At 38.1% G+C, this 16406-nt stretch overlaps 1 protein-coding gene across 1 annotated transcript in view; it reads right to left on the reverse strand.

Moving 5' to 3' along the window:
• LOC110988899 (uncharacterized) overlaps positions 1–16406 on the reverse strand; it is a 34403-nt gene continuing 17997 nt past the window's right edge. The window contains exons 12-19 of the mRNA XM_087142440.1: positions 15197–15256; positions 12653–12718; positions 10873–10935; positions 10095–10160; positions 7041–7094; positions 6389–6460; positions 5595–5650; positions 1–4029 (exon numbers count right to left, since the gene is read on the reverse strand). Of these exons, the coding sequence (XP_086998566.1) occupies positions 3886–4029; positions 5595–5650; positions 6389–6460; positions 7041–7094; positions 10095–10160; positions 10873–10935; positions 12653–12718; positions 15197–15256 (581 nt within the window). The 3' untranslated portion in view covers positions 1–3885. The remainder of the gene's footprint in view (positions 4030–5594; positions 5651–6388; positions 6461–7040; positions 7095–10094; positions 10161–10872; positions 10936–12652; positions 12719–15196; positions 15257–16406) is intronic.

A 16406-nucleotide genomic window follows, 5' to 3' on the forward strand; every position in this document is an offset into this window, starting at 1 on the left:
TTTGAATTATATTGAAGCCGATTTATTGAAGCATTGCTCTCTATGAAAAACACAAAAAGTGGCTTTTTTCTGCTGTGAAACATACATTCCGAGTAATAAAACGCGTAAAGCTTAACACTGCCAACTATAACGAGCTCACTATCACTTCTGCAGACACAGCTTCCCTCCAATTGTCAAACCGTATACAAAATAATAATTCAGTCAGAGGTAACATAACCTTCAAATACACGTAGTCGGTGTGGGCCTGCGCTGTGGTCGGTGTAGGCTTACGCTGTGGAAAGTAGCTAGCAACACACCCTTGAAACATTTTCCTTACGCACAAGGCCAGGCTGTGCCCGATCCCACTGGCTATGACTGGAAATAACGAAAATGACTATTGGAGATACTTGGCTAGGACTAGGTGGCTGAGCTGAACCACAATCCAGTAGCTTCCAAACTCAGGTCACGTGATTTCCAGTCATTACCATGACTTTTGGGCAAGGCTTTATAATTATAAAGGTACAAATGAATTAAACTCCGGTTAATAAGTACAAAGGTCGCACGCAAGCATGTTTCTCATTCAAATAATGAAACTGTTCATTTTGTAAATTTGTGCACCGGGATTAAATTCACCGTTGTCATTTCATACGCTGTAATAATCGCTTCTTCTTTTCAAGACCCTCTGTTCTCTCAGGTTTCCGTTTTAACATTAAGCTATGTTTGCTGACACAAAAGACAAAAGAGATAAATGTCAACAAGAAACCAGGCAACCCAGAAGCCATTGATGTCCGGTGACCAATCAAAACCTTTGCACATCCCAAAACATTCAACCAATAAGATTGTGCAACCGGCGACTTTCATCAAAAATAAAACCCCTATTTAAATAAAATACTGGAATGCTTTTTAAATTGATGCAAGTACTGATTATTACAATCATTACAATATGATACCAAATACATGTGAATTTAACAGAAATGAAAATGTGGAAAAGTGTTGATCCCCCTTCATCTAAACACTAAGAAACATTTTCAAGGATCAACAGCAATCCAACACTGCAGTAAACCGGGTCCACTTCAATCTGTGTATAAACAAATCAAAAAGGCTCACAGGGCATGTGAAGTAACACTGGACTTCCTTCTTAAATATAACAATTTCACTAAAAGGAGTTTAAAATGAGCTGATTTCTAGTAGTAAGGTGGACATCCAAGCACTTATACTGTCTAATATTTTCTTTTTGATAATAAAACACATCTTGATTATATGTATAAAAATAAACGTTTTAAACGACTGCATAAACTGAAAGGGACCATGCAATATGATTTTAAAACCTTTGAAATTGCACGTCTGTGTATCAATTAATCTTATTTTATATTTTTGTTTTGGGATTTGAATCTTTTTGGAGACTTTTTGGTGTTTACATTATGAAATTTGAATATTCATAAAAATCACTGTGATGTCACCCCTGGTAATTATGTTATGTTGTAATTATGATTTGTGTTCAACAAACTTGCTGGAATTTTTATTTTGCTGCAATAAAGTTCCATTTCATTGGCACATTACAACTGTGTAAGTATATGTTCATGGCAATAAGCCAACAAGCAACTTTTTCTCAGGAATATTTTCAAGGAGCAAGTATGGTCCAAAAAATGAACATGAAAACCTAAAAACTGAACAATGTCTTCCCTAATTTACACAACAATGCTATTACTTGCATGTAACAGCTTGGACAATTTTCAATGTTTAAAATGTGCACTTTCAATATGCTTCACTCTATAAGAACTTCAATTTTCCTCCACTGAAGAAAAGTATGAAAACACATAACCGTCTTATACATGTATCAATGTACTGCGTATTGATAATCAAATATAGGCAAAAATATGCATACGGAGTAAACCAAACCAATGGAATTTCAAAAATAAAGAAATGCAAAGCCTACATCATCAAAAAATGTTCTACATTGTTTCCGCTATATATACACGTACATCATTAAAATTGCCTTGGGCTGTAACAACCTTTCAAAGGGGAAATGTACAGCAATTTCCTTTGATCTAGAGAAGCTAACCACATGCAGATAAACTTGATTTTTTAAAATAGACGTATTGATCATCTAAAAAAAAATTAATATCAATAGGAAGTTAAAACCACAAACCACTAACTAGCTGCAGGCAAACTGTAGAAAAAATATACTTTAGAAAACTTTGCATTCTTCATTTTACAAATATAAGAATCAGTACTTTTTACAATTTGGCAATTTGAAGTACATGTAGTACTGGTTATCAACTTTGATTTCTTGAGGCTTTAGTCATTGCTTTGCTCATACTGTGTAGAAGTAGAATAATCCGGCCTTATTAATCACATAAATACAGCTTACAGGCGAGATATGGAACAATTAACACAAAAAAATGGCTTAAATGTTCAAAAGACAGACAAAATAGTCAAACAATTGATCAGAAATGATTTCCGCTGTCTGCTGCTGTCAGAGTTGATGGATACCAGCATTTTATCACATATCACCATCATCAAAATACAAAATAAAAAAGAACTCCTTCAAATAAATGGAAGGCACGATACGAAACACAAATCATAAAAGATATTCTCTGAATCCTATACCATCTAAACAAAGTCTGCACTCCCAAACAGTGTGTCTCCAAGACATGCTGGTACATACAACAGGATTCAATATCTTGACATTCATTCCAATTACTGCGCGACATTTGGACCAACACAATGCACTCCTTCCAACTACCTCCAATGTATGTACAGAAATAAAGCTAATACTTGTATTCGTAAAAATCTGCCTAAATTATATATTTTTTGCATATTTTCAAATTATAGCAATTAAAATCATGATTACAGTGATACAAGTTTTTAATTTTGTTTTGTTTTGAAACAGCAGTGCATAACATTTAAAAAACAGACCAAACAGTTGAGCCTAGGAATGTCTTGGATAAATGACTGCACTAAAGCAAATAACCAAATACAAAGGTAATGGCTCTCTGTAAGACTTGAGTGCTGGAAGATCGGCCTACAGTGGGCTCAAAACCAAATCTCTTTCATCTTCAGCTTCCCGAGGTCCAAAATTAGCATTCAAATGCTGAATATTGAATGCATAAGAAAGATTCCAAACTCTGGCCTCACAAAACTCAATCTCATGTTTTCTATCAAATTAATGAACCCAAAGCCTCAAGCCCCAGGCACAGCTGAAGATGAATTTGACAAATTGTTCGAATTTAGTAACTTACATTGAAGATCAAGACTTAACCTTCATGTATTTATTTTCTTTGTTACAAACATACCCCATCCATATCTTAACAGCTGATTCACAACTCAGAGCAAAAGCTAATACAAACCCAAATCTGTGGCATCTTGGAAAATACAAACCCAAATCTGTAGCATGTTAGCAAATACTGGTAACCATGCTGTGAACTTACAATAATGAAACACAACTTTCTTATTTCGTGGATTCTGCACTAAATGCGTTCTGAAGTCATGTTAAGTATGAGCCTGCCATATTATTTGATGACGGATGACACAAATGCATTTTAGGTCTTGGTTGCTGGAAAATAGTTTCATGAACTTAAAACACACACATGCTTAAAGTAAAATCAACAGAAAAAACCCCCCAGCTGAGTACAACACACATTCAGGAGATTTCATAAACCAGCATTCTGCTCTATTTTCATCAACCAATTAGAATCCTGCTCAGGATTGCCCTGGTGGGACTGGAAACCATAACATCCTGCTTCTAATTGCTGGCAATTCAACTTTCAGAAATATAATTGTCTTCATTTATCCATGTACATCTCAAATTATTCTGTTCAGGCATCCATCAATACATGATCATAAAGGCACTTGGACACAAAATTCTAAATGACATAACAAACATGTATAACTGCAAACAGCTTTCTAGGATTTGTCTTCTTTTTTCGACATGTGCGAGAAATCCAGTGAAGCATATTCCGTTGACGGCTCAGTCTGGATTGGTGGTTGATCAGGAGGATGTACTCTAGCGTGACCCACCTCCACATAAATCAGTCCATCATCATTGGCCTGAAAACAAAAACCAAAAAACAACTAAAATACCAGGTTACAAGAACACAGAAAGACAGATCTTCATCTTCGGTACCCATTACGATTAGTATCCATCTAGAATCACCTCAATCCATTAACACAGAAAACGCTTTCTCTTATAAAAAGGATTGATGTCAACTGTATTTTGTAATGGTGCGAACATCATTAAATATATTTTACCCAGTACTAAGGCCTGTTTGGCACCCAATTAATTTTGTTTCTTAATATTCATTTTTTGGAGGGGTGTAATAATTTTATAGAAACGTAATATTTAAGGACCAACTTAAACTAATCTCAAAATAAAGCAGTTCAATTTTAAAATCTATTTTCCACGCAGTCACCTGAAACGAGCAAAAACATAAACTTTATATCATGTTTATAGTCTATGTCAATAACTTTGAACCTTTGCAATATGTCTGATGGTTATTGCAGCGCCTTCTAAAGAGCAGTTTCTATAAAAGATTGAGACCTGTTATCAATTTTGCATTTACTTGCTTTTGCCGCTTAGTTCTTGGAGATTGGCATTTTATTGCCACATGAGGTCTCACTTCACGGCCACCACTAAGAAGGCATGACTGTATCTGCTTTTTATCTTATGCAAACAGAAACCTGTACTGGCTTATGAAGAACCACTTTGTTGACACATCCGGGTTCAAGGCAGATAGAAAAAAATCCCCCCCCCAGAGCTGTTGCCATGAACTTTGGGGCTCAAAATCATTTCCTTTTGGTTTGTACACAAGCTGCATGTCTCTTCAAACTAAATATTTCAAGTTGTGTTGAATCAGTAATAAAATCCTATCTGATATATCTTTGGGGTTAATTGCTTTTCAAGCTTGCATGCGATTATGAAACCAGGAAAACGAATGGGGAAATTCCTAGGTACACAACAACACGTATGGTACTTTACAATTACTTGTTCCATATAAAGGAAGTAAAGGGCCAACAAAACAAACTCGCTGATCTCGACAAATGGTGCATGCCTGCCTTGTATGGAGGTTTGAAACTTGTCTTTTCCCACAGTATTCCGAAAAGCCTTTGAGACACGTAAGACTTCAAGTGGAACGATCTGAGCATGATCACTGAATTGATCACAGTAAGTAAGCAACGGTTTCTACAGTGAGTATTTCCCCGCTAAAAGACAGACTTTTATTATGAAAGCGCCAGGAGGCAACATTTGTCAACAATGTACTGCCCCTTGGGTTTTTCCCTGAGTTGTTAACACCATTTGTTCTGATGCAACCATCTGTCAATTTCACATAGATTACATTCCATCCTAATAGGACTTTGTACTCTTATCACTAAACAAATTCAACAACCTATCTCCAAAGAATTCCTGTTTACAGACGTCGTAAAGTCCTGTTGGTGCTTGAAAAACAAACAGTCTGATGTTTGATAACTGACATCCTATGACAGCATAATGAAATGAAAGTTGATGCTTTGCATGTACAGAGAGCAAAATCACATGTTGATTGTCCATGTGAAACACATGCACAAGTTTCCTTTTACATTTATTAAAAAAGAAATTCTAAAAAAAAGAAACTTACAGTTCTTCCACCTGTGTCCTGTTGAGCCCCAACACCATCGTAAGTGTTACCATCACCTAAATGATGGAAATGTAAAGAAACTGATTATTTTCCAACTAGATCACCTAGGATCTAATCCAAGCCCTGTATTGCTTCCCGTTTGGATTCTATATGTCCTTATTCCTTCCTCCATCAGGTAGAGGCATGTCATCTTCTCTCTCAACCCGTCTTCCATTGTCCCCCCCCCGCCCTCCTTGTTCCCACCTTCTACTTTCTCAACTTTCCTTTGACTTCCATCAGCACTGTGGTTTGTGGCTTGTATCTGAATGTTTTGGTGGGAAGGAGGAAGGCTAAAGGTAATGAGGGGGAAATCCCATCACCCCCCGACAAAAATTTAAGAAGGGGAATAGGAAAAAAAAATGAAATATGTATTTGTGAGATGGGAATGGAAATCTGCCAGTTTGCTGGACACTACCTTAGAACTGACCCCTTCCATCATCCGTGGTTTGTCACTATGCTGCTGTTGAGCACTGTACCGCCCCCGAAAAAGATCCTGGTGATGATACCTATGGAGGAGGGCATCCCCTACCCAGACCCATACATACTACCAGGAGCTCTTTGCCATCCATCAACCTAAGCCACTTTCAAAAATGTTCCCATTCCACTGGTTCCTCAGTCAATTGATTCTAAGAATTCTCAAATTATCAAAACAACTTGAAGAAAAATGAATTGCTCTCTAATATCTTCTGCAGCCAATGATCCCACCTTTTGTAACATGCTAGTGATGAAAGAAAGACAACCCAAGTTGAATTTACCTTCTGCTGAGGGGCTCTTTCCATTGTCATTGTCATTAATTCGCACCTCTTCATAGGCTGACTCCTCAGCAGCTGAAAAAAAATTAATCACACAGAGAAATGTTCAAACAATTACCAAAGCCCTTTATCAAAACTTAGCTTTGCCTCTGACTTCGGCTCTACAGCAGGCCTTTTATTTTCAAAACAAAATGACGTAAGTCTTATCTTTGATTTAATATTGTATAGTTTCACATTCCCGTCTCAACTATCAACTGAGCGAGCTATCACTAATCTCCAGAGTCAAAGTTCCAGAAAGTATGTCAACCCTAAAATTAAATGACAAATCTCTAATGAATCTACCCCCTTGATCATGAGAGGCTAAAATCCACTTCTTTCTTGAGAAAACCTGTTCTGATTTCCCCCCAGCCAAAGACGTGTCCTGTGGAAAATGTGCATGAACCTGCCTGAGCAAGAGGCACTTTCCCTCCAAAGGCACTCTCTTCAAAATAAAACACATTAACTTCTTACTTCATGGAGCTCTTGTAAACCTTCATTTGCCTAAAAGTCCTTGATCTAAAATCAAGGGCTTCTGATGTTAATCTTTCACCTGAGGACTAGGGTGAAGCCCTGTGATCAAATTTCAAAGGTGAAGGTGCACAGCAATCATGTTTACCTCTTGCTGAAGGTGGGACATATTTCTTGGGTTTCTTCTTTGCACCATAGTCTTCTGATGAAAGAAAAAAAAAAGGGATTATAGAAACTACAATACTATGCTCATGGATAGTCAATGACTCACACATGTACATGTAGCTGGGTCATTCCATGAGGTTGGGACACAATTTGTGATGGTGTTCATTGTTACGTGGGTTCCGTAAAAATGAACAGCTATTTCCCTGCATGTGAATTCCAAATTATACATCTTGCAAGGCTGAATAAAGAGGGGTTTAATATTTTTACAGAGTAAATGACCCACTCTACAGGTCATGACAGGTGATAAAAGTTACCCATGTAACAAGGACAACCTCACAATTTGTGCCCCAACCCATGGAATGACCCAGCTGCAGAAATTACATGAGTTACTGGTTACCAGAATGACTGAATTTCATTAAAACTATTAATCAATTGTACGGTACTTTGAACTGCAGCTCGATTCCTTTCCAATCTACAAAAAACGTCAAAGATACATGTATACCGGTATGTGACATATAGACTCAATCCTATGTTTAGGGGTCGGTAAGCCATTTTATTTTGACTTTCGACAATCCTTCATGATAGAAGGGACATAGTGGGATATGCTGTCAGCATAAACATATCAAGGCTATTTCATACCAAGTCATTTGCTATTGAATTCATATGATTAATGAACCTTTAATGTCACACTGTGTTTACATCCCTGCTGTCATACTGCTACATGAACAATCCTACTCCTGGTCAGAAAAGAACAATAAATGATAAAGTGTCTCGTCCCAAGGACACCTGCAACAGAACCACACAGGTTGGATGTGAACCTACTAACAGTAGAATCAGTCATACCAGCTTGAGGTACTCTACTCCTGGTAAGGGTGAAACAATTATTAACAAAATGTCCTGCCCAAGCACACCTGCAGTAGCACCACACAGGTTGGATTTGAACCTACTATTGGTAGATCAGCGATACCAGCTTGAGGTACTCTCTTCTCCTGGTTAGGGTGAAAGAATACTGTAATTGTTGGAATATAAGCCACGGCTTATACATTGATTCTCATGCTGAAAAATATCTCTGTGGCTTACACTAGGCGGCTTACATGGCAAACTTTGAAGGATAAAATCATTAACTAACGCAGTGCCCAGGCCACGCATACCATGTGCAGGTGGCGCAATCACGTTTTCGTTGGTCGCCGTTTACATCTGAAAATTCGAACCTCGGAGAATAAACACAAATTAAGTTGTCCAGATTTCAAGTTCCATTATTAACAGAAATCCCCAAGTCATGGAGTCACAAAATACATACATATACCTAAATGAAATGTGTACGTAATCTTAACCTTTACTTGCCCTGTCGCCAAATTTTTAATTATTATTTTCCCGCTTTTTATTCAACCTCATGGTGTGTTTTTAGCAGACAAATAATTGTTTCACTAAGATTGTTTTATTGTGGCAACCTAAAGATTTCTTTCTCCTGTTTAAGAAAAATTAACCCATTCAATGATGTACCTTTGTGGCAGATATTTTGTCTTTTCGCTGAACGTGTTCAGCCCGACATGCCACAGAATTTCCAGGCTTTCTCACTTGGGCTTTCTGATGACAAAACTTTCTGCGGTCATATGGGCATTGGAAAGAGTCAGCAATTGGATTGTCCGTGATCGCGGTGGTACCTGAAGTGCATGTATGTCATACCACATGCAGTATAGCATATGTGCAACACAAGCAGTTCCAATGTGATGACTCGAACTAAGGTCTCAAGGCAGATGTTTCATTTTGTAAGTGATTTGGCAGTGTTTTTTTTTGATTGGCGTCACAAATACCTTGAGATATCCTGATGTCCTGTTGTCAACAGATACAGAGGTAGTTTTTTTAATATAAAAGCCTATTCTTTTGGCAAGAAATAGTCAACCCATGAGATAAAACGATCTTTTCACTTTACTGACTTTGAGTTACCAAGCTTTTATTGTACATCCCTGACCCATAACTTTTGCTGGCCACTGGAAAAAGGGCAAAAGCTGATGCATGGCCCATACAGGACCACCATCCAGCCTGCAAAAAATATTAAATTTGAGGATTTAAAATTCACGTTTTATGGTGACACTCGTTCAAGTTTTACCTTATACTTTTATTAGGATAGCATGTGTAGTGGAACCACTGATGTACTCTATGTGCTGTATTGGCTCTTCAGCACGCAGCATGATGATCTTCGTGGTCGAATCGTCAGCGCCGCGGTGCAGCGTAGACAACGTTGCAGTTTATATGCCGCCTTCAAATCTTAATTTGCCAATTTTTGTGTGCTGCGGCTTATACACCAGGCTGCTTAAATTTAGAAAATTATGGTAACTGACAAAATGTCCTGCTCAGGGACACCTGCAGTAGAACCACACAGGCTGGATTCGAACCTTCTATCAGTAGAATCAGCAATAACAGCTTGAGATACAATGTACTCTACTCCTGGTTAGGGTGGAACAATAACTGACAAAGTGTTTTGTCCAAAGCACCTGCCAAAAAATTCGAACCTACTATTACATGTAGTAGGATCAACAGCTTGAGGTACTCTGTTCCTGGTTAAGAACAATAAGTGAGAAAGTGTCTTGCCCAAAACACCTGCAAAAACCTACGCAGGTTGGATTTGAACCTATCAGTAGATCAGCAATACCAGCTTGAGGTAGTCTACTCCTGTTTAGGGTGGAAGAATAATTAACAAAATGTCCTGCCCAGGGACACCTGCAGTAGAAGCACACAGGTTCGATTCAGTAGAATCAGCAGGAACGGCCCGAGTTGGACACATCAGACAGGCTGCAATTTCATAGCAATTTGCAATCCAACAAAAATGTTTGTTAGTTGGCAAAAGTTGGATATACTTGGAAAATTTCAAATATCATGTTTTGTCCAACTGGTTTTAGCTTGGCTTGTTCTTTTGCTTTTTTGGGAGCTCTTAGCTTCTGACATTCAGCCATGCAAGGTACAAAACAAAAGAACCAAAATGTTGCTGGTTGAGTCATGGTAAATAGGTGAATTAGGAAGTGGAAAGTGTAATTACCTGGAAGTGGTGAAAGGCTGGGCTTCTGATCCTTGTTCGCTGAGGCATAAGTCACATCTGGTAGGTCTGGAATGAAGTTAGTGATGAAAAATGAGAATGGATTGTAACAAGAGGCCTCAAAATGAGAGTGGGTTGCAATGAGAGGTCTCAAACTGTTAATGCATGTTCTTAAGATGTTACATGTAGTTGTTAGTTGGTTTATCAGTCAGACAAGTGAAGTGGCCAACGTATTGAGCCAGCATGGTTAACCTGGCTGAGACTGACTTAAAATGATCTATGCCTGGGATTAAAAACAGATTCTTTTTCTTGAGTGTTAAAATGATGACACCAAGTTGTGTGGCAAATACAAATATCCTGAAGAGGAAATCTGTATTTTGGGCATAAACATACATTTAGCTGGGCAGGGACACATAAGTTATGATTTTACAAATGACGAACTAGCCGGTGATGGTGAGCATACTTCAGTACAGGCATAGACACAGCACGAAGCAAACAGCCTGGGGTACCTGGGGACAACCTGGAGTACCTGGGAACAACCAGGGAACCTGGGGACAACTTGGGGACATGTGTTCCTGTTCAATTGGTCTAAGTGGGCGATGCAAGGATTGGCTTAATAAAATATATCATCTTATCCAAGACTGGCTGAGAGAACTAATTGGCCAAATGCTTAATCCAGCTTGTTCAGACCCAGTTATGACTGTAATCTGCCTCACATAACAAATGCTTGTGATTATCATTTCTTTCTCTCATTTGACTTAAAGAAATGAATGGTTCTTACTTTGTGGAGGATTGATTCCCTTTGGTTTTGGTGGCAAATTCTTGTTGACCTGTGCATAGGTGTCTGAAGACAAGAAGAAAAGTATCACAAAGGTAATGATCAATTCTGAAACTGACATCAAACACGGACGCACTACTTCAAAGCTCCATTTTGAAATCCATTAATGGATTTGTACATTGCACTAACAGAAGATACGACCAAGTTTAACTGATCATACATGTACATGTACCGGTGTATCCAATTTCAGGGACGGAAATACTCCTCTAAGCTTTGAAAATTCAAAACATTTTCCCATTTTTCCAATCAAGGTGTTTCTGTAACATCTAGACTGGCACCGTTGAATGGTTTCCATCAAATTAGTGTGTCATGAGTTAATGTACTTTACAAGTTTGCTGTTATTCTTACATTAATTCATCTGACATAACGCAGCTAAATACAAAAACTGATCAGATTTCCAAGTAAACTTTATCCACATCACAAATAATCACCACTGACATGCAGCATGCTGACGATTATCTAATCAATGTTTGGAAAAATCTGTAAGAGCAGCAACCCATCTTAATGTTAATATTTCAAAAATACACTTAATTCTGAGATAAATTAACATTACATGTAGTAAAGTTGGAATGAACAACCAATCTCTGGATAATTGTTAGTGACAGGTACTTGGAAAGACAAAATTGAGTGCAGCAGGCCTTTCTCACAATATCACCCCGAATTAAAGGGTTTGCCATGCAACATTAATGCAAGCCATCATTTCATTATCAGGCATCTATACAGGATATATAATCATTCAAGAATGTGCACTACTTGGATATGCATGGAAGTTAAGCATGTTAAGTATGCCAAGCTTTCATCCAGAAGAAAAAGGGTTGGGCGTGACAAACTACAGTACTGCTCTTTATGCTAGGGAGATCATTACCTACACGTACACGTATACTTTAGAAGTACCTCTACAACAAGATCACAAGGTCCTACTGTAAGCTAATCACAGACAGATATAAGATGGACAAGATGACTGTGGAGTAAGCTAAGATGGACAAGATGACTGTGGAGTAAGGTAAGATGGACAAGACGACAGTGGAGTAAGCTAAGATGGACAAGATGACAGTGGAGTAAGCTAAGATGGACAAGACGACAGCGGAGTAAGCTAAGATGGACAAGATGACAGCGGAGTAAGCTAAGATGGACAAGATGACAGTGGAGTAAGCTAAGATGGACAAGATGACAGTGGAGTAGGTAAGATGGACAAGATGACAGTGGAGTAAGCTAAGATGGACAAGATGGCAGTGGAGTAAGCTAAGATGGACAAGATGACAGTGGAGTAAGCTAAGATGGACAAGACCCCAGTGGAGTAAGCTAAGATGGACAAGACGACAGTGGAGTAAGGTAAGATGGACAAGATGACAGTGGAGTAAGCTAAGATGGACAAGATGGCAGTGGAGTAAGCTAAGATGGACAAGATGACAGTGGAGTAAGCTAAGATGGACAAGATGACAGTGGAGTAAGCTAAGATGGACAAGATGACAGTGGAGTAAGCTAAGATGGACAAGATGACAGTGGAGTAAGCTAAGATGGACAAGATGGCAGTGGAGTAAGCTAAGATGGACAAGATGACAGTGGAGTAAGCTAAGATGGACAAGATGACAGTGGAGTAAGCTAAGATGGACAAAATGACAGTGGAGCAGCTAAGATTGAGAAGATGGCAGCGGAGTAAGGTAAGATGGACAAGACCCCAGTGGCGTAAGCTAAGATGGAGATGGGTAATAGATAAGCAGACCTCCACTTTCCACGGTGTATCTCTTGATAGATGTAGTTCTTGGCTTGCCATCAGCCATCGATCCATCTAATAAGACAGAGACAAGTTCGAACACATCATTCCTTCACAGTTCTGTAATTAAAGAACCTGCTAAGCACGTTTCAGTCTTGCTGTGTGATTCTCGTTGTTGAGCTACATGTATAAACAAGTCTGCTTAGCACAAACTACAAAGTAGTTAAGCCAACAAAATGCCACAGTATTATTCACCTGTGATATGCCATTATCTGACTACGGTTACCTACATATAATATTTGTAATTCTATGAGGCCGAATGTCCTGCTTGCCAGTTTCAAGGAATTCACCCAGGATTCAAAGCTATGAAGTGATTACAGCCACCTCTTTAATCTGTTAAGGGACTGTGAGACATTTCCAGTGCAGGCATACATGGCTTTGTGGCATGCATGAAGCATACACAAAAATGGAATAAATAACAGTCACATGTTGGAACAATGTAAACTAAATGGTTGTTCAACATTGCTTAGTGTGCATCCACGAGTATAGGCTTTCCCACATTTTAACAATTTCTTTTGTTAGGAAAGTTGAGATAAATTTGCCCGAGGTTTTTGCTTTCCCTATTCAACTCATGTGTGTTGTCCCTATTACCTGGGAGAGTCACTGATAAACCTGAGATTGGTTACCAACAGTCAACAGTTACTATTACTGATAATGAAAGGAACCTTGGTTCTTAAATGGATGAATAGGAACCTTGGCTCTTAAATGGATGAATAGAAACAAAGAGAAATCAAGGTATAGGGAATAAGGTTGGTGTGTTAGTTCTTTCTTCACTTTTCACCTTGATTCCTGACTCGGTCTACATGTGGATTGAGTTGTCAGTCCCTAAATGATTCTGAGGGATTTACCCGCTGGATTTATCCTCTGGAGTTTTCCTCCCACCCCTAAAACTTTAACTGCTAATTGTCTTTTCTCTACAGGTTTCTTTTGGCAGTGCCTAGGGGGCAGTTGAAGAATCCTCTGTGTCAATACCAGAAATAAATAATAAACAAATCATACTGGTGCAATGAGAGTGATATCTAGACAATTTTTCCATCATACAATTTTGTGCAAGTTCTGTGCACAAACACGAATACATGTACCTCCACTGAAACTGACAATACAGTGACTTCTCATCGTTAGAATACATAAAGCTCTTTGATGTCAAACAGAAAATGAAAGAGGAATCTAATTTCAAAAGTGTACCGATGAGGTAAATGTAGCAGTTAGATGACCATATGTAGCAGTCACTTGAGAATGTCAGAGTAAAACTGAAAACGGAACAAAGCCCTGCATTAAAAATAGGTCAGCAATGATGTAGAAAAAGAACAAAAAATATTTATTATCATAGAAGTAGAGGAAAAATGAGGTTTGGAATGACCTGTGACCTAAATTCTGCGTAGTAAGGCCCTATCTATATTTCCAGATTGAACCCATGTACAGAAGGTTTGTGACATTCTCACGCACATGATTCATGAGGAAGTGCAGAGCAAAACTTTGAGTAAACAGGAAATTACGAGGGGCAAGAAGTTCCTGATAGTGCCCATGGAGTTTGTTAGTTCAATAAAGCCTGAAGTGGGTGAGAAATAACAGCTCTAAAAATAATACCTGCAAGTGTTCCCAAGTAAAAGATTATATCTCAAACATATCTGTACATCACTTACATGTACCATTACCATTTTGCAATTTACAATTAAAATTGAGCACAAAGAACATGCTTAAATTCATCAAATGAAAAACAATTTCCCCCCATAAGAGAAAACGACAATGCGTAATAATAGAACAGATTTCACATGATGTGGGTTATGTATTGATGCCTCATAATTTTTGCTTAATCTACACGCAAGCTAACGCTCAGACAATATATTTGGTCATGCTATTTTCATCATATTGCAGTCAAAGGTCTGATTCATACTTCAGGCAAATGAAAAAACAGAGCAAGTTTTCATTCAAAACATTTACTGCTGAAGTTGCTTGAGTTGAAATGTATGGGAATTTTGCTGTGCGACCACATAAAATTTGATTTGATGTCACAAACTCACACTGATGCTTGCTTTGTTACTACCATGTATGTAAGACCCCTGCATTCTGGGAGATTTTTGACTATATTTAATATTCCCATCATGCACATATAACAGAAAGGGAAGCTATCCATTCAACAAACAAGATACCAACTGAACAAAATTAACGCAGGAACTAAAAAAACATGGACTTCAAAAAAGCTACAAACCAGCAAGAGTCAGGAAAATGCTGATTTCGACTGAAAGACAAAGGAATAGAAGGTCCAAGGTTTCACAAATTTTCAACTTGAATCAAAGCAAATCTGTAAAGATAACTGAACATCTATAACCATTCAAATGACCAAATACTCACTTGGCACATTTTATGAAATAAGAATCAATAAACGGTGAAAAAATATTTGCTTCAACTCAAGAGAAAAAGTGCAGCATTTTGAGTCTTGCAGATTTATTCCAATTTAAGGCAACAAACACTTTTTCTTTTAGGTTTGCGCACCTGTTGTTTCTGTAGTTTCAGTAGCACCAGCTAATTCGGCCTTCCTTTTAGGAATTTCATCTACAGCAACATAATAATATTTCAAGCTGTTAGTTGTGACCAGGTGTAGAAAGAGAAAAGTAGCATGATCAAAGGCCCTTTTCTGGAGGACTACTTGTTGTGATGAAAGGGAGTATAACAATGAAATTATACAGAGAACGATTAGAGATGACATGTCTAGAATCAGATATGACCTGAAAGGTTTGGGAAATCAACAACTTGGGTAGGGCAGGTAGCACTTTTTGGCTTAGTTCTAAAATATAGAAAATATATGAATTTTTATCTCGTGCTTTAAATACCTGCCAATATCCTCTCTCTTAAATGAAGGCCACACCTGCTATGTACATGTGATAATTTCCTTGTAAATTTCAAATTCAAATGACAGGTTGTTATCACACTATTTTTGCATTATCCCTGAGTTTCCATCATACAAAGAACATAAATTGTATCTGTATGATTGGGGGGGGTGTGTGTCACTTGCATAGGTGGCCAATTTGGACAGGATTGGGGTGAAAACAAACATCTCTCTGGCCATGCCACCATAAGAAACTGTCTTCTATGCACATATGCTGCAAACAAAAAGCTATTCGTTTAATAAGACATGTAGAATGTTTAACAGATTCATTACACCATATCAATCACGTTAGCAAGGAGTCTGTTCTCATGTCAGCGAGTTTAAATGCACACTATATTAGGCAAGGTATCACAGAGCTTTGACAAGAACTTTGACAAGTTCAAACTTTGTCAATTTAACTGCTTAGCAACTTTACTCATTCATTGGCATCTCTGAAAATGACAAATTAGCAGCCGGAAACAGAGGAGTGTTGGAAGGAGAACTAAGGAATGGAGAATGTTCAGCATGTACATACAGCGACAGACAAACACTGAAAACAGACACAGACAACTCAGATATATGCAAATATAAATGACTGATTTACAGACAGAATCGACATGGAAAGAATTTCAGAATACACCAGTATTTGATCAAGATTGATGGACAGTGCAGCAAGACACAATGTCCTGTGTTCAATCGAATTGCAGGCTACGCATGATGAATGTTGAGATGTTGCTGACCTGATGACAGGAAGTGCCGCACTGCTATAAAATCAAAACAACCAAAAATCAAACAAAGTACGTGCAGTCTTAGAAAATTTAGAACTCAGCAGGCTGT

This window comes from Acanthaster planci, linkage group LG10 (assembly GCF_054643075.1).
Source record: "Acanthaster planci isolate LZ-2023a linkage group LG10, COTS_SCS, whole genome shotgun sequence".
NCBI lineage: Eukaryota > Metazoa > Echinodermata > Asteroidea > Valvatida > Acanthasteridae > Acanthaster > Acanthaster planci.